Source organism: Homalodisca vitripennis, chromosome 4, assembly GCF_021130785.1.
Source record: "Homalodisca vitripennis isolate AUS2020 chromosome 4, UT_GWSS_2.1, whole genome shotgun sequence".
In the NCBI taxonomy this organism is placed as follows: domain Eukaryota; kingdom Metazoa; phylum Arthropoda; class Insecta; order Hemiptera; family Cicadellidae; genus Homalodisca; species Homalodisca vitripennis.
Window position 1 is genome coordinate 75,701,020 of NC_060210.1, and position 20,087 is coordinate 75,721,106.

Here is a 20,087-nt window from a genome sequence, read left to right on the forward strand (position 1 = left end):
TTCATAAGTAGGAGGAGCTAGGAATGTTTTAACAAGTAATTTTAGAAAACTTATTATGTATATGTAAGTATGTCTTGTACTCCTACATATACGTAACCTATAAGGAAGGCCTATGAAATAAAGTAGCCTTAATAGAGCTTCTAAAAATAGTACAAATTATGCTAAAACTGATATCATTTAAGCTATGTGGGTAAAAAGACACTAAACAGATTATCTTACTTTTGCTACTATGGTATATTCTAGAGATTAATGCAAGATTTGTTTTATAACTTTTCTGCAACCCATCCCTTCTGAGCTGTGTATTTCTGTGGCTTGGCATTCCTTAAAAGAAAACAAACCGCACTATTACTTTGGATGGAAGCTGTGTTATTCAGTCCAATATTAGAAAAAAGGGGGTTTCTAGTTAAATTGTAGTAGAAATATATATGTGTACAGATATATATATATATATATATATATAGAGAGAGAGAGAGAGAGAGAGAGAGATGAAAAAATAAATATACATACAAATTTTTATAATGATCAGTCAAATAATGTAGGTACGTTTCTATAAGGGACATACAGACAAAACCATAAACTATTTGACTGAAAATTATAAAAATTTGTATCTATATGTATTTATTTCATGGAGAAGATTTATATGCTATGCCCATTGGTGTAACTCGCCACCAGGCGGCACTGCAAAAAATTGCTGTTTTAAAATCGCCTGCACATTATAAACTGCAATTACAGGACAGTTACGTATATTAAATAGCAAAACACTATTTGAAGGCACTAAGTTATGATGTATATTTGTCTTGAAAATAAATTTCTGGTTGAACTTAAAGCTTGAGTATTAGACCACTTTATAATAAAGTACATGTATGTGTACAACGGCTATAAACATACACTTTTGACAGATTTTCTTGATTTTAGCAACAAGACAAACTCTACATTGGAAATATAATTCATTTGAAACAGAAGTGCTCATATACGGGCAAAGCTTACAAAAAGCATGTGAAGCCACTGGAAACAGCTAGTAAAATATAAAATAGTTTTCACTGCTGACTATACTTATGTTGAATTATGAAATTTTGCTTTATCACCAGATGTGCATATAGAGTTATAGAAATGCTGTTATGAATCCTGTTTAAAAATATTTTAAAAGCTATATTGAATATTGAGCTTTCACTGAAGATGATACTGAAGATGGAGTCATACAACTTCCACGGCAAGGACCTGTTGACTTTAAGTTGGAAGATAACTGATTGTGTAGACTTGTACTGCTGCAGCATCTAGTAGACTTATGAATTTGATACCATTTGATCAAATGGTGTAGCTTCTATAAACCATTTATGTTTTTAACTTCAGAGGATTCTACCTCCAAGGTGCAGTCAAAAATTGTTATTGTTCAACAAAAAGATTTGTATTGAATGTGAACGTTGAGTTTAGCTCCGGTACACCTTTTTCTTTGTGCAGCCTTTGGAATATGACACTGTCACAGACTTGACTCCAGGAATATAGGAGTCATGATCATCTGAAGATATCTAAAAAAGGTCAACGATAAAGAAGCTCAGTTAGACCAGCAGTTAATGTATTAACTGCTGTGTATATGTATACAGTGACAGTTATTGCACATAATATGATTCAGATACCTCAGGCTATATTCGCTCATTATAGTACGCACATATCTCAGTATATAACTTTTAACGAAGCTATTAGACTTACAACATATCCCTAGCAAACTAGTACTAATACAATAGCTAGAGAAGGAAACAGAACAGGCAAGTGAAAAACATTGTCTAAGAAAGTAAAAGATTAAAGCATAAATTGAGTAAGATCATATTTTTTACAAATCAGAGTAATACTATTTATCTGTGTGGTTTTAATCTAGCAGAATATGGGTGTAAGTTTGCTAAGAAGACTGAACAATATAAAAGAGAATGACCCAGTAGAACTCAAACTCAAACAAGAACCAGACGTACTGGCTGCCATTTTTTAATTTTAGCCTGATAAGAACAATTTAAACCTCAAACATTCATGATCTTATTTTTAATTTAGAATTATAAGAGATATCTCATTACAAAATAAAAATAATGTGCATCCTAAAGCTATTTTAGTTTATTTATTTTTACTACTTTTCCAGAAAATGCTCACAAACATTTTTATACTTCATGGTATGTATATATTCAAAAAGTATACACTTACCAGAAAAAATAAAAATGGTTTTGAGAAGTATTAATTTTATCTTAAAAGTAATGAATCTGTCATAACTCTGTGATTAAAAATAAGGTTGTAAATGTGTTTCAAATTTAATATTGTTCTTATAGAATAATAACCAAGATAATTTCAATACAGCTAGCTTCTTACTCGTGCTATCTCAGTCACTAGCTGTTCTGGTTACTAATGTAACATTTATACAGAAATCATGAATGAGGATTGATCATTGACTTGAGACAATCTTTATACGGAGATCAAATTAAATCTGCAATGCAAACGTGCAATAGCTGATAAGTAGAGAAATGGAGAAGTGGTAGAAGAGGGAGAAGATATTATGTATCAACCCTCTTGGCATGAATCTGACCCCTTCATGTTTGCTGGTAGATGGATTCTGATTACTTCTTTGTCTAAAATACGTATTTAAATAATCTTTAGGTATATGATGAAATAACACTTTACATGATATTACCGTTTTCTGTACACCAAAAGAAGATTCAGATAAAATTTCCCTCAGTTATTGTAGAATTTTAAAAATTGGTACAATGAATGATGGAAACTATCTGCCTTTTGGACTTGTTGTAGTTTATTTAGGTAGTAAATTGATAAATGATATATCACTATGAGGAAATTAGTATTATTGTAAGCTACCAAAAAGTTTTACTTTGTATTATTATTTTTTCTTTAAAGTGAGTTGGTTTTAAAGTTAGTGTGTGTTTTAAAGTGTGGTTGTGTTTTTTACAATTAGGTGGGAGGAAATTCAAAAAATCATACACAATAATATTTAGTTGAGTTAGTTGAAACTCAGTGACAGCTACAATATGTTGCCTGTTTCTGATAAAAGGCCCCCCTTCTTGTCTAATTCCTTTGCTTGTTATGATATTAGATGCTTGTTATCACTAAAAGTGGAAAACCCAATTCCTGTCTACCCAATCATCTCTGACTAGATAATGTAAACACACAAACAAAATGTCAGCTGTAAACTATCTAAAAATCTTTCTTGTTTCATATAAACTTTAATTTTTGAGATTATTTATATGAAAAGTAATGGCTTCTTAAATGGTATTTTTAGGTTAATTTGAATAAACAATTTTTAATCTACCAAATAAGATATACTCAGTCTGGAAAACAAAACTTAATTATTAAGAGCTTTAATATTTTTATGGCCTTGACTCTACTAACACGAAATATATAGCACTTTAAGATATTAAAACAGCTAAAATATAACCAGACCAGGGGGTGGATTTAATATACGGTTTGTGGAGGAGTCACTTTTTAGGGATCTAGTGAGTATGTAATATCCCCCACCCCATGTAGTGGGAGGGTTCAATTTAGTTCCATATAATAATAAGGGCTATTGCAATGCGATTCAGAAAGTGGTTTCTTCCCAGCAAACATGTGATGTAGCCAATATGACAGCCGCAGTTTACGTAACATACTAAAAATTTAAACTACAAAGTGTCACTTCAAACATATCACTCTCTGTAGAAGTTGTAAGAGTCAAGAATCAAGAATCAAGAATTTTATTGTCGTTAAGCACATGGCAATAGACAAAGTCAAATAAAATACAGTTTCATCTAATACAATTTCTACAAAAAAAAAAAAAAAAAAAATATACATGTGCAAAATAAATAAACAGTTAATAAACATTATTTATATTTTACATAAGGTCTAGAAATTTATTATATATTTAAGCATCTTCCTAAAGAGTAAATATCTTGACTGTTTAATAAACATAGTCATAAATATATATCTATATAAATAAATAGATAACACATAGACATTAAAATTACAAAATAAATTAAAAAACAAGATGACATTTAAAAATACAGTTAAAATCTTAAAGTACTAATATCACAGGCCAAAAAATCACTAACAGAGTAAAAGGCAATTTCTTTCAACCATTTTGACAGAATAAATTTAAATCTGCTAAGGTTTACAGACCATGCTTCTTTTGGTAACTTATTAAATAATTTTATTTTCATAAACACATGGCTTTTTTTTGATTTTTCTAGTTTTATAGAAATACAATCAAGTAAGTAATTTTGTCTAGTATTATAGGTGTGAACTTCATTTCTAAAATTATAATTATTTAAGTTTTCCTTAACACTAACTAAGCTAAAATATATGTACATACATGGAAGAGTCATTATCTGGAATTCTTTAAAATATGGAACACATGATTCTCTACCTGAGATATTTGCCATTATCCTAATAGCTTTTTTTTGCCATTTGAACACTTTTAGTGATTGTGAGCTGTTGCCCCAAAGTGTTATTCCATATAATAAATGGGAATTAAAGAAGGCATAGTAAGCAGCAACTAACATTGGGAAACTAACACAATTTTTTAGTTTTCTTAATAAATAAGTAACTCTAGATAGTTTTATACACAATTGATTTATTTGACATTCCCAGCTAAGCCTACTATCTAGATATAATCCTAATAGTTTAACGGGTTTAGTACCTTCATTTATAAGTTTATTCAATGAGAAAACAATATTTTCAGTTTTACTACTGTTTACAAGTAGCCCGTTGACTTTGAACCATTCCTGAGCTGCTATCATTGAATTATTTTCTTCTAACAATAACCCATTCAAATCTTTACTTTGATTCAGAAGAGTGGTGTCATCGGCATATAGTACTGCTTTACATGGCACATTGAATGAAAAATCATTCACAGCAACTATAAATAGAAAAGGACCCAGAACAGATCCTTGCGGTACCCCAACTTGAATTGTTTTAAAATCAGATAGTTCCAAGCCTGTTACAACCATTTGTTTTCTATTACTTAAGTAAGAGGAAATTAACTGTAGTTCAGAATCTCTAACTCCATAGCTATTGAATTTACTTACAATCAGTTCATGAGAGATGGAGTCAAATGCTTTTGTGAGATCTATTAAAGTTGCAGACGACAAAAATTTATTTTCAAAATTCTCTAAAACGTTTTCTACTATTGCTTCTATGGCTTTGGTTGTGTTTAAGTTTGGAAGAAACCCAAATTGATCTTTACATAATAAATTATTATTGTAAAAATATAAACTTAGTTGGTCCTTTACACAACTTTCAAAAACCTTACTAAATATAGGTACCAAAGAGATTGGCCGATAACTGGAAGGATGTGATTTCTCACCCTTTTTATAAATTGGAATGACTTTGGTCACTTTTAATGCTTCAGGAAAGACACCATATTCCAACATCATATTGAACAAAAAAGTTAATGGGTCTACAAGTACATCGATTATTTCTTTTAAAAGTTTGTTAGAGAACCCATAATAATCTTCACTTTGGGACGAACTTAACTTTGAGACACACTTTAACACCTTAGTGTTATCAATGCTTTGCCACTTAAAACAACTGACCCCACCGTTACAACTTAAAATATAATCATCAACAAACTCAATTGCTAAAACATTATTTGTTGGTGTAAGTGAAACAGAGCTTATAAAATAGTCATTAAAATCATTAGTATTAACAGGTACTTCTTGACTAACTTTAGAACGGTTGGTCTCAAGCTTTATAATATTCCAAGCAGCTTTACATTTATTCTTAGAATTCTTTATATATTCGTCATTCGCAGATATTTTGCCTTCTAAAATTTTAGCCTTATATAATTTTTTTGCTTCATTATAAACGTTTTTATGCAGTTGTTCACTTTCTCCCCCTACCGATAACTTATATCTATCATATAAGGTAACAATAAAATCTCTAAATTTTTTTAACTCTGGTGTGAACCATGTGATTTTTGGCCTTTTAAATTTACTTTTTTTTATTTTTTTAGTTTTACAGCATTCTTCAAGAGAAGTTGTCAAAATAAATAAGAAGTAGTCAAAAGCTTGGTTAACATTGGTGCACTTCGTAAGTTGTGACCAGTTAAATTGTGACAGTTGTTCCTTAAACTTTAGGACTGAATTAGCAGAAAGCATTCTTTTTAACAAAAATGAAACTTTTTCACTATTGTTGTCAACTATGATCAAGTCAAAAAACACTGCAGATACACCAGCATGGTCAGACAAATTAGGATCTAACACTTGACATTGTACTATGTTTGACTCATTAAGGTTTGTTATTATATTATCCAAGCAGGCTTCTTGTCTAGTGTTTTGCTCATTTAAACAGTATAAATTCAAAGAGCGAAGTATGTTCAGAAAACAATTACATTCATTAGATTTATTGTTAATATTTATATTAAAGTCACCAGTTAAAATAAGTTTTAAATTTGCAAATTTTTCATTTAAAAATTCTATGATAAACTCTAAGCTATGGAAAAATTGGTTGGTATCAGAATTTGGAGTACGGTAAACAGTTACAACAATGACATTAATCTTTGACAAGATTATAGCAGCTGCCTCAAAGGAGTAATCAACACAAAACTTGTCAATATCTAACAATTTAAAGTCAATACAATTCTTTACAAAAATTGAGCTTCCACCTCTTTTTAATGGTGGGTTTCTACAAAAAATGCTGGCTAAGGTATAACCAGTTGGTATATACAGTGTTGATTCTTCTTTATCCAGCCAATGTTCATTAATTGTCAAAATATCAAAACAATATTTTATAAGCAATTTATTATAAGCATCGCAAAGGTTCTGTGTTTTAATCATTACTAAGTATGATCTTTCTAACAGTGTAAGTATATTACTAATTTTTATTTGTATTGAAATTTTGTTTACTATAACATTTTTAAGAATTTTAATTAGTAAAATATAATTTTTAGTATGCTAGGAAGTTTTTTATTATTTGGTCAGATAAGTTTCTTCTCTTTAAAAGTTTGAGATAACTAATTTAATTTTATTCCAAACATTTTTCTGTACGAGCTAAGGTTTGGATCATAAAGTGAGTTGAAGAGAGTGGCAACCAGTGTGAGCCATATCAACAAGTGGCGGTTGCCTGATCACCAATTCAACAGTATTGCTCTGAGCTGGCTGAATGCAAGGTTGCATGTAACTTGATTGTATTGAGTTAGGGTAAATAAAACAATTTTTAGTTATTTATGTTAAAAGTCAACTGTAGTGAGTTGACCTTGATCACTGGCTCATGAGAACAGTGTTAAACCACGGACACTTTTATGCATTTTTGTTTGGTCGTAGAATTGTGAGAAATGTCTCATATTAAAGGTATAATTAATGAGCATCGAAATGTTGTTGGGTTTTGTTTTCTTCTGTAAAGTCTACACTTTTTGAGCATGTATACAGTGAAGTAAAAAGTTTGATTTTTTTTAGATTTTATTTGACCAGGTTGACTTTTTACTCAATTTGTAGTGGCAGCATGCTGTTTAACATTTCTTTTTATAAAGCACAGTACATGTTTTAACCATTTTATTTTTTTGTGAAGGCGTAACAAAGGATTTACTATGTTAAGAAAAATATCGCTACATACAAAAGCATTTTTATAATTAAATATGTATTTGAACTTGGGAACTCATAGATGACACTTATCTGGGATTTTAGGGAATCTACGGTAGACGTCGAGCAGTCGAGTTTTTCTGTGAAAGTTCGAGTAAGTTGCAATTACACAATTTGCCATGTTGAAGTGTATTGTTGGAAGAAAACCTTGGTATTTTAAACGCCTAAGTATAACACATTTATCACTGCGTAAACACACTGGCATACTACCCCTCATACACCAGCTGCATCGATAATAACTAAATTGAGACAGAGTAACTAGTTAACAAGTATCAACATCCAAGGCAGTGGGAAGCCGTGAGCAGTGTCATACTGGCTACATCATTGCTCACACATCTCCCTGCCCCTCACTACCCGAGACTGGAACCAAAGCGGCACCGCTCACATCAAAACAGTGAGACAGCCTTTACAATAAGGTCCTGGTCCAGAGCCCTTTCCCCAGAAAACGTTTTAAATAAACATCTTAAAACACGTTTTTACGTATTTTGGAGTCGAAAATACACCTTTCTAACAAAATGAAAACTAAAGAATATTTTGGGCTATGGGGTTATGACCCTCCCCCTTAAATCAGGCACTGAACCTGACACAATCACCTGCTAGTGTGTATTAAAAAGACTACCCTCATGTTTGTATGCTTAAATTGGCCATGAACAAAGAAATAAACTGATTTTGAACAAGTTTGGCATGAAGATGCAGTTAAAATTCAGGATTTTTACATTTTTCATGTTTTATTTTTTTAATAAATGTACTGTTACTTGATCTCTTAAATCTATCTACTAATATATTCTGAGCACCTTTCTTGCAATCTACACATTTTTTATATTGTATAGTTCCCAGTAAATTATGATATGTATCTAAAAGCTGTACTAATGGTTAAAAGAAGAATTGAAGGAAGATATTAATTCATTAATTTTACATTTATAACCAGAATGTTTTAAAGGAGCAACATAATAACTATCAAGTTTTCATTTTGATTTCGTTTAAAAATACTATTCTTAAGTTTGAAATAATGAGGATCCAGATGTCAAAATGTCAATAACCCAAAATTTCAAAACTTACTATTATTGTTAAAATAGCTAAATATGTTTCTCGTATGCAGAGGAGATATTCAACATTTTCTTAGCAGTATTAAATTTATAAAATTGCTAAGAAGATTAAGGTGCTGTATAAAAACATTATTCTATGTATGAATTAATTGGAAGATTATAAAGTGTGGACATCAAAATGATTCCATTCTACTGTGATATGGCTTTAAACAGACAACAGCTATATTGGACATTAATCATGGGGGCAGTAACACATCTAGAAAAGGGCATTTTGATATTTCTCACCTTCAAATTTCGATATGCATAAATAATTTTTTTAACTATTTATCATATTTCCAATTAAAGTTGGTATTTTCTGTAATTCTATGGATATAAAACTGCATAGTGTTTCACTGTGATCAAAAAGTGGAGGAATAATAAGTGAGAAAATGGTAAAAATAAATAAAGATCAATGCCTTTTACTTAAAAAGGTTATTTATTATACAAATATATTAATTACTTATCAATGTTTGATTGCAAAAAGTACGATATTGTACATTACTGTAAACTGTTAATGTAGGCTTTTACCTGACTAATCCCAACCCACTTACTCTTAAACCTAGTTAGACAAAATTACTAAAATAATATACTAGTTTAGTTTTGCAGTGGTAAAGTAAATTAACAATGTAAGTTGGAAAATAAAATTTTTCAAATTGATTGTTCAACAGTTGTATCACAATTGATTTATCAATATTAACTATGATACAAAAAAACATTGTAACAGGTTTCAGATGAGTTCAAATAAGTTTTACAATTTAGAAACAGTCAAACATTTCTGTCAACAAACATAAAAACTGAAAACTATAGTACTTATTGCAGTTCTCCACTAATATTTAACTTAAAAAAAATAATATTTATATTCTCTATGTATTATGATAAACATTTCTTAAACAGAGGTTAGGAGGTCGTCTTGGAAACTGTGGATAGGGGTAATAATTTAAAACACATTAGATAAAATATCATTAAGACAGAAACTGAATACAAGCAGCATGGAAGAAAAATAATTTAAATGATAGAACAGAACCTACCCATTCTACTAAATACGAACAATAATTTCCTATTCAAAATGGTAACCCCGTGGATTGAGACCTACACAATAATATAGAGTTGCTCATTTTCCAGTCCCACTCGTTTTGAGTGAATATAATGAAAAATGAGCACTTAATCTGTTTTATTCTAACCATTTATGATGTTAGTAATAACATTAGATCTAGCTTCTAAAAGTACACTTGGGCATTATTAATACAACTTGAACACATATTATATTATTATTATTAATCATCAACATCAACTGAAACAGTTCAAAACTGTGTATCACAAATTATGCTTGTCATGGCATACTCATATTGAAAACACTTTCATACTATACATTTTTGGAAAATAATAATTTAATATATTTAGTTGAACCTAAACAATAGTTTTATTCTCTTGGAATTTAAATTCCTTATAGTTCTTTTCTTAGATCAGTTTTAAACATACAACACAAAATGTTGTTATTTTAATGATAATACTATACGAATTAACTTGGAATTGATTTTGTAATGCCACATATGTGATTAAAAAGTTATTAAAATACAAAACCATAATCTATTTTTGGAAAATTATCAATTAACGAAAAAAGAAAAGAAAGAGATAGATATAAAGTAAAATTACTAATCTATGTAGCACTACTTTAAATTGTTCATATACAATAATGATCTACAACAATTTTGGCACATGAGTTAGTTGCATTATTCTGTCGCCATGACTTGTTAGTCTTCAATTACTTCGGCACGTAATCACAAAATGACTGATTGTGCCTATAAGAATGTAAAATATTCATCAGTAACATTAACCATTAGTCTGTGAGTTAGAGCAAGGTTACTTATAACTTGCTTCGCTGTCTGCATCGCCAAACCAGCCTTGGCTCTGCTGGTAGCTGGTCTGCCGGACACTGTAGGAAGAGACAGTGGCACCTCCCACTCTCTGACTTCTAGCGGACCGAGGAGAGTGCTCTGGACTGCTGAGGTCCCATGGGCGCCCTCGTACACCCCAGTGTTCGGTGAATTCCGATGCAGATCTCGCAAGTGAGGGTTGACTCACTGATCGCACTAAACTAACGCCGTCTTCATCCTCTAAGCCATGTCTAGGCCTCAGAAGGTCGTCATCATCGTAGTAACTTCTAGGTCGATAGTAGGAGCTAGCATCACTCATGTTATCTGGTATGTTTCGTTGAGCAAAATCAACTGTGACCTCACTCATGGAGCGAACATCCATGCCATCTGATCTCATGCTGGACCTGGATGTTCGCCTGGATCTCAAGATAGGGTCCACACCAGGTGGGCCATGAACATCAGCTGTTAGGGTTCGGACGGATGATCCTCCATCTGAGTCATACTCATAGAGAGTAGGTAGAGAACTGCGTCTGCTACGAGTGTCCCAATCTGCCTTACGGCGGTATCTGTTATTTCCTGGGGCTCCTTTCTGGTCATACTGGGGTTTCTCTGGGGGTGCAAGAACACGTATTATGACATCCCACTTTTGTGGCTCAAACAGTTTCTCATAGCGCTGATCTTTCCTGATTCTCTCATAATCCTCTTTAATTGTTGCTTCAGTCAAAAGCGTTCTTAAAGTCGATTCTGTAGTTATTATTTCTCTCCACTTTCTACGGTCATCAAGAGTCAATGTTTGTTCGACCCGATAAGTGTCTTGATGATCTTGGATTGCTTCTTCTTGAGGTGGCTCTAAGACTCTTATTAATACATCCCAATTTTTCACAGAAGGATCTGGTGCGGGCACTTCTAATGTACTCTTATAATTCTGCTGAATGTCCATTTCACTAAAATGTTGTGTCATGTGGCGTTCCGGCCGTGGAGTTGGATAACTAGACAATGACGAGGTCTCAGAGAAACTTTCCCAATCTGTTGTTCCCTCATCTCCTGATGGTAGAGCATCAGGGTTTGGATAGTTTCTTATTGTGACATCCCACTTAGGTGGTGGTGGCTGAGGTTTTGCATGATATTCAGTGACCTGCCTTCTATGTCTTTCAATGTCCTCAATAGTTCGTTTTTCTGTAATTGTCCGTAAGAAAACATCATCAACAATGTGAGAGGTAATTTCAGGTCTTCGAGATACAACAACAGGAGGCTCAAGCAGTTCAGTGGTTGTCATTTCCATTTCACTGGTATACATCTGGGTAGGAGCAATCGGAGGAGGAGGAGGAGCACGCTTTTGATGAGTTTGTTCAACGATTTCACTCATTGATCGAGTATCAGTCATCTCTGTGTTGAGACTAGTCAAAGAAGGTCTTCTTCTGATCATGTCAACAGTATCCTCTTGAGTCCAGGTTTCTTCAACAATCTTTGCAGGTTGCTTTCTTATCACTTTGGAATAGATTGGTGGAGGTGTTGTTTTCAATGGAGGAGGAGGTGGATGCAGTTCTGGTACATATGTGAATGTCTGTATATTAGGTTTTGGAATAGATCTGATCATTTCTTCTCGCTCCAAAATTGTAGTCAGGTTTCTTTCTTGCATCCTCATACTGGCTTCAGATTCTGATGGTGGGGGAGTCGGAGTTGGAGGAGGTGGTGGTGCTCGCTTTACTCTTACTTGTACATCAAACTTAGGCTCTGGGGGAGGAGGTTTCAGAGACTTCTGAACAATAGATGCCGCAGTAATAATTTCTGTTTCACTATGGTGTCCATAGCCTTCAGAGTACATACTAGAAGCTTCTTGATGGATAAAAGCTTTGTTGTCGTATGAGCCATGAGAACTGACTGAACGGTGTAGACTTCTTGTGTCAATGTCTTCAACTTCTGAATGGGCAGAACTGGGTGACTCTGAGGGGTAGTCACTAGGAAGAGTATCTCCACCGCTGATGAGAGCGGCATCTGAACCAGAGGTGCTTCCTGAAGCTGGTGCTGCATGGGCTCTTGGTATCTTCAGCCCTTCAAACATTGAAATATTACTTAAGCTAGATCCAGTCAATTTGGTGATTTCTGACCCAGTTCCTGTTGAGAAAGGATGTCTTCTGACTACTTGGATTCTTCTGCGCTTGAGAAGATAGTAGGAACAACCCAGACCAAGGAGAACCAGGGACAGAAACAGAATGCCGCAAATGATAAGTAGAATTTGGAAGCCCTTGAGTGGAGGGGCCAGAGGCAGAATTGGACTAGACGGTTCTAATCTGCAAACACAAAAAAGTATTGAATATTAAATAACATAAATACACAGCTTATCTGAAACAATTAGATCAGTGATCATGCAAACTAAGATCAAATTTAAATTAAATACAGTATTAATAAGCTAATTCAACAATGATATGTTTTCTCCACATATTATTGTAATTTTAACAGATTTTAACACAAATTCACTATTGTACTGGAAATAGATTTTTAAACATTTAGTAGATGAGTTCAGCTCCAGTTCACCTTCTTCAGTCTTCGTCTTAGTAGGAGCTAAAGTCAGCATTCACATTGATTCAACCCCTCCCACCATAGATAGATTATATCATGTTTTTAGTAGTTGTTATTATAGCTTTAGGAGCTTAATATCTTCCATAATTCTTTGTTAAATAATTGATAATTTAATAATGGCATGAAAATTAATTTGGAAGGCCCTATGACTTATAATGTTTATGTATTTTACCATTGTTCTTTATTAATGATTGTAAAATAATGATAAAATACTGTGTTGCCATAGCCTACTATTGTTTGACTGTCAGATGATGTATAAATTTTCTTCTGATATTTTGCATTTGACGCAAACCTAAGAAACTGGGTGTAAGGATAATAGCTCTGAATTTTTAATTTTAATTTATTTAACGGACAGGATATCTCTTTATATGTGGAGTGTACTGATAAGATTAAATTAATTATAACACTATTATAGGTTTAAATATCTATGAAAAATACATGTAGTCAATCATTCAAGTATGTGTTTGTGAATAGGTAAATTGTACAAATAAGAATGACTTGCAAAATGTATTGCTAAGTGCTAATCTCAAAAGCAGCTTGACCAGTTTGGCTAATTACTTTTGTAAAATATTAAATGCAATCTGAGAAAGGTTTATAAGAAGAAATTTTAACTTAAATATTTTGGAATTATGAGAAAAATGGAAGTAATTATTTTTTCATAATCCAAATTTAACTAACACTAAACAAGCTGTTGACACTTTCAGTTGAAGTTTGTCAAAGAGTCAGAAACATTGTTTACAATTTAAATTGTAGAACTGTACTTGATCAGTAGTGATCCAGATAGCAAAAACAAAGTTAATATTTCACTTTTACCGCAGATAGTGCTAGTGACAAATTTAAAAGATCTAATTCATTGCAAATACTATTTAAACGCTGTTATAAAATCAACCTCATAATAAAACAAGCTGTGAATGTTTACACTAAAGGTACCGTACTCAAAACAGGTAGGCTTTCTTGGTATTGTGATATGGCATTTTACCAGTGGGTTAAGGAAAAACAGAGAAATGAGCACTAACATCCCTCAAAGATACATTCTTTCACAGACTACAGTTTGAAAAACAAGACTTCTACAACGCAAAACCTTATAAACAATTACTTTGAGATGTCACATGAACTTAATAAGGGCTTTCATACCGGAAATGATCAGATTTTCCACTAGACCATAAGTTTCTCAGTCCTCCTTATGTATTTTCTGCATTGGGACAACAAGGCTAACTCAATTATGGCACTGGATATATCTTAAACCAAAAGAAAATAACAAGAGCAGGAAGTTGACACTTTTTGACTAAAGTAGATTTGGAGAACTACATAAGTCTATAATATTTTGATTGAGGCAATAAGGCAAACTCAACTGTGGCACTGTAAGAGAATTTAAACAACTTTAGACAGTAGATTTCTCAGTCATACATATGTATATCTATTTTCTTCATCGGGACTACAAGACAAACTCAACTGTAACACCGGAAATACCTTAGACCTTCTTTATATGACAAGTCTAGAAGTAAAGGCTTTATGACCAAAATAGGTATCTGAGACCAATGTATTTGTATTTTCTTTATCGGAGCAATAAGGCAAATTCAGCTGTGGCATTGAAAATATAACTAATTAGAACCTGAAATTTTCCTACTCAGGCAAAATATTATGTAAGAGTCAGGTAAATCTCTGATTCTCTTAACCATGAACACTGCAATAATATATACCTGATGTATGCGTACAGACACTTGCAAAATTTCATATGACACCATCATATTACATCATACATAAGTGTTTTTACTATCATACATAATAGTTTCAGATTTATATAAAATAAAAGTATTATTGAGACATACATAGCCTCCGGAAGAGCAGCTGGAGGTGGTGCCACGGGCGGGGGGTAACGGCAGACAATAGTGATCACTTCATCACCATCCATCTCCAAAGCAGGATGAAATCGCACCACAATATTGTTAGTGAATACCCGTTGTGGATCCTACAAAATAACATATTGATGTTATTTCATTTTAGATTTAACCAAGATAAATTTTAATTGTAACACTTAACACATTTATGTTGCTTCCTAAAGAGCATGAATAAAAATTAAAATGTTGGTGATTCACTACACTTAAATTATATTTATTAAACTTAATATGCCTACATTAAAATTTGAATCCATTAATTCTACATAAAGTTGAAAAAAAGTAAAACTTGTGCAACACTAAGAGAATGTAAGTAGTATAAAACTTGAAATAAACCAGAATTAATCATAATACAAGTAAAACTCCTCAATATAATCAGCAAGTAGATGTATTCAAATTAAAATTCCATCTACACACAATTCAGCCTCCTAGAATTTTATTTTGAATATGTTTATACTATATTCCATTTTTGTTTATGCCATATGTATATTCCTTAATATACATCTCTTGCAAATACAACATTTTTGAGTATTAATTTCATGAAAATACTAATGTTTGGACTGAAGCGTATTAACATTTAAAATTAATATTGAAATTAATTAAGATGTTTTACTGTTGCTTTATCAACCAAGATTCCATTTCCTCAGCATGACTGTCCTGTTGTTTAAAAAAAAATTGGAGATGGCTAAATATTTAATAATTGGTTTTCAATAAATGATCACTTTGATATACCTGTTTGGTACCGCATCCCTTGAGGGGCAAGTCCAGCCGAGCAGTCAGGTTCCCTCGACCAGATACTTGGCAGGCACTGGCACGGTCGAAGTCTGCATATGCTATCCCATAGAACGGTTCATCGAATTTAAGCTCAATCTAGACATAAATATCAAATAAATTATACTTCATTCTTGACTACAAACCAAGTCAATGAAGCAAATTTGTATAAATTGTTTGTAAAACTGGCATGACAATTTTACAAAAGAATGGGCACTTCTAAATACATGAAATAGCCTAGTATTTACATGTATGTGTATATATGTAACTCACGTAATATCATGTAAACTTAGAATTTTTGTAAACCAAAAATTTTGGTAAAACAACTTATTGTTTTAAAATAATGACCGATTTTTTAAAATACAAATAACAAATTCTCATATCTTTAAGTAGAAACTTTACATATAATTTTATTTGCCTTTTTTCAAATTCAAACAACTTATGTATTTTCACTTTTTTCTAGCACCAATAGTATTCAAATTAGCGTAAAAACTGTTCTTCAGCATCATCTTGAAACTTTGATATTACAATTTTAAGGTAGTTAAATTTGATTAAATTTAGCCAAAATTGTTCATATAATCGATATAAAAGTTATTAAAAATAAGTTAAACTTTGTATAAGGGTAGACAAATTTTAAATAAAACTGTACTATATTGGTTATTATTATTTTAAATAATAGATTATTATCCTAGCTTATTTTATACATCAGTTTTAAAATTAGAAACAATCTATTTTATAACGAGCTGGTGATTCTAGAACTGAAACAATTGTAGGCGTGTACTCTTACCTGCATGAACCCCGCAGCACAGTTGAGAGCCGCCTTGGTCCTGTTGAGGAAGATGACAGGTGCCAAATCATCCAGCTTGGTCACCTTGCCGTCCAGCACCGTTGAGTCCGGCAGCCCCTCGTTGGGGAACTCTATACTGTTGGCCTGGTCGGCATAGTTGGACTGTGCCGCAGCCCACCCCGCCAGCAGCACTAGTCGCCACATCTACAACATCACAGTGCATTTTAATATTAGATACGACTGGTCCACTCAGATTAACCTATACACTCTACATCGTGGGTTGGGTCTAAAGTGTTAATCTCCCCGAACATTGTTCTTCTCTTTCTTTGAACAAAAGTATCATACCCACCATAAAGCATTCAAAAGCAAGAACTTAGGTGAAAAGTAGGTTTTAAAGTTTGCGCGCGCGCGTGCGTGTGTTTTATATTAATAGCGGCTCAACTACAAATACCTTGAGGACAATAATAACAGGACACAGATTAAATTATAAACACCAATACTAAAGAAAACTGTCGTCACTCACAGTTTAAATCACAATGACACTTTTGAAAACATATATTCTGTCAAATCTATTCGGCAAGTGCATCAAAATTCAATACATCTTAGAACACTAGAACAAACACACCAATTGGTTTAAAAAGCAGAATTCTACATGGACTCAACATCAGTTAGCTTGGTTAAAAATTTCAAAAAAAACATCTGGAAGAAATATTTAGTTCATATTATATGTATATCATAATAATTATTCACTGTTTATTTATTTTTTATATTATATTTGTGTCTTTTTTATACAACTTATGCACCTGCAGACAGTTTAAACTGAAATATAGTGCTGAAGTTATGAAAAAATGCTATTTGTACAGTTATATAATTATAGTGCGTACGCTGGCCTTTAAATATAATAAATAGGCCTTCTGTGTTATCATTCACAAACAATATCGCTAGTCAGTGGAATTGGTCTAAAATGCAGTCTTTATTTATGAGTCGAATTAATTCTACTAGAAGCGATTGTCTAGTGAAGATAAATCTTTAAAACTGTTTGATCATTATATTAGCTCATATGAAAGAAACAATCAATCGATATATTGTTCGTTTGATTATGTATGCTACCGATACGGTAAATGTAGGTTAACTCTGGCGAGAATACTTCTAGAAGATGATCTACACGCAGAATCGAGAGAGTACAAACATAGTCATTTCACAATAATAATGTCAAGGTAGCCGATAACAGTCTACTAAGGACTAACAAGTCCTTCAGTTGCAAGTTGTTGCAACCGAATTGAGTAACTGGACAGACAATACTCATTGTATTGAAATGTCTCGAAACTAAATAAATCAAAGCAAATGACGAATATTTTCAATTCACAAATTTGACGGTTACATCCATTTTATTTTCTAGACACAGTGGTTTATTTTGTACATTAATCTATATTGAACTAAAATTCGCATATAGAAACAACAGCGATGGACGAGCACAGAGAGAATCGAGCGGCACGTTTTCGCAATTACAATTTATTGTATTTTATTGGAGAATACAATAATTTAGCCATCGTTTCGGTTTCTCTCATAATAGCAATTTTTTTCTAAAAGTCGCCGCAAGCAATTTTCAGAAATTACTGGCTGGCAAAGAATAAGGAGGGCCGGTCCCGGTCGGCGTTACGCACGAGTGGTGAGGACCCGATCTTCCGGTTACATAATGGCGGCAAGTGATTAATTATTGGCAGATCGTTAGCCAATACCAGCTGCACAGTCACCTGCTAACATCTGATTATCTACATCTAGTGGTGTGTACAGGCTGTGTCACATCGCATCGCCACGATCGCTCGTTAATTACGACTCATGGCCAGATGCACGCTTTAACATTCAACGTTTTCGCCATCACGCAATTCGTGGACTGCGCATGCGCAAATCATGCCGCTGCCCGTGAAACTACATGTTGTACAGTAGTTCATATGACCGATCATTTGTCTCAACGGGTAATATTAATGATAAAGTACAGAATATAACTACAATGTGTTTGTTAAAATGTACCAGGAAATACACAGACAGTGACGCGGAGGAAACTACCGAACAGAATATTAACATACGGAATAAATACACAGAGCGTGACGCAATACGTCGCAAAAGTATCCAATACAACGGTACAAATAATACCCACATCGCGAAGCGATGCGATGGGAAACCATCAAATATAGTTTAAATATACATCGCGTCGTACTCTGTGTATTCCTATCCTCTATATACAGCATAACATGTCAGATCGCGTCCTGTGGCATCGCCTCTTGTTTACTTTATTCCATTTGTTAACATGCATTTGATGGTTTCGCGTCGCGCCGATGACTGTGTATTCGTTCCCTAAGTTGCATAATTACGGATAATCATCGTTAATAATTTGCGAGTCTCTTCTAAAACGATGTTAGTAAACTTGATGTGCTTGATCAACGTCGGAGAACAGTTTCTTCAAACCTTTGTATATTGAAAAGGGAGAATGGATACTTTTTGTACACAGATGAGTAAAATAGTGTAACACTGAGTATTAAATTTGATGGTGTGACGAGTGTCTATTTGATTATATTTCACCGGAACACGTCCTGGAAATCGTTAGTGGTGGGATAACAATTGGGCTGGTGGTGGAAGAGGTAGGCTGGGAGCTTGTCCGCCTAGCCTCGCCATTACTCGAGTCTGCGACACCGAGGAATGCGAACATTGTTGATTCTGCTGCTCGTCTCTGGGCCCATGCTCACCGAGCCACTTTAGCACGGTATGACCGTGGTGCGGATGGCTCGGCATCCAGGCCTCGTACAATGGGATGATTGCTTCCTTTGATTCATGCTGGGTAAGATTGTCAGCATATAGCCACTTTGCTGGTGAATACCTATAAAGTCATTTTAAAACATTGGTACAGTAAAAAGAGTTTGTATATACTTTTTCAAAATCTGTTGAGTTTTTTCATACTAAATACAAATTTTTATATTGTTCAGTAAAATTTAAAAATGTCAACGTTACGCACAGTTGCGAGATTTGGGAAAATATTTACGTATTCACGTTGGAAGATTTGTAACAGTAAACAACAATTTACCTCATTCAAAAACGAAACAGATTTGATATAAAAAAACGAAAATAAAGAAAGTAAAAACTAAACTTACTAGTGAACTGCGAATTTTGAACAAGTGGCTCCTCAATGAGGGCTGCGAGTGTCTAGAGTGTCCGAGTGGCTTATGTCACGGAGAGATATCAATGGCATAAAGTTGGTAATATTTTCAATTTTACTGTTTTGCTAAAGAGTACTTTAAACTGAAAATATTTCTTAGTTTTTAAATACGAAGATTAAATTTACTGTAATCAATGTTATTAATATGAGGTGAAAAATAATGTTTGTCAAATTTTAAATGCGTTTTATGCGTAGTTTTGTGAAAACTATGAAAATTTTATTTCAGTTCTTGGAATTGTCTTTTAGCCAACTACCTAGTGTTAATTAAGATGACGACTGTAAAAAT

At 33.0% G+C, this 20,087-nt stretch overlaps 1 protein-coding gene across 1 annotated transcript in view; it reads right to left on the minus strand.

Annotated features, from left to right (window-relative positions):
- Nucleotides 1–9,100: 9,100 nt before the first annotated feature.
- LOC124359543 overlaps nucleotides 9,101–20,087 on the minus strand; it is a 73,212-nt gene continuing 62,225 nt past the window's right edge. Inside the window, exons 2-5 of the mRNA XM_046812364.1 lie at nucleotides 16,591–16,794; nucleotides 15,765–15,902; nucleotides 14,967–15,106; nucleotides 9,101–12,848 (exon numbers count right to left, since the gene is read on the minus strand). Coding sequence (XP_046668320.1) covers nucleotides 10,544–12,848; nucleotides 14,967–15,106; nucleotides 15,765–15,902; nucleotides 16,591–16,794 — 2,787 coding nt within the window. The 3' untranslated portion in view covers nucleotides 9,101–10,543. The remainder of the gene's footprint in view (nucleotides 12,849–14,966; nucleotides 15,107–15,764; nucleotides 15,903–16,590; nucleotides 16,795–20,087) is intronic.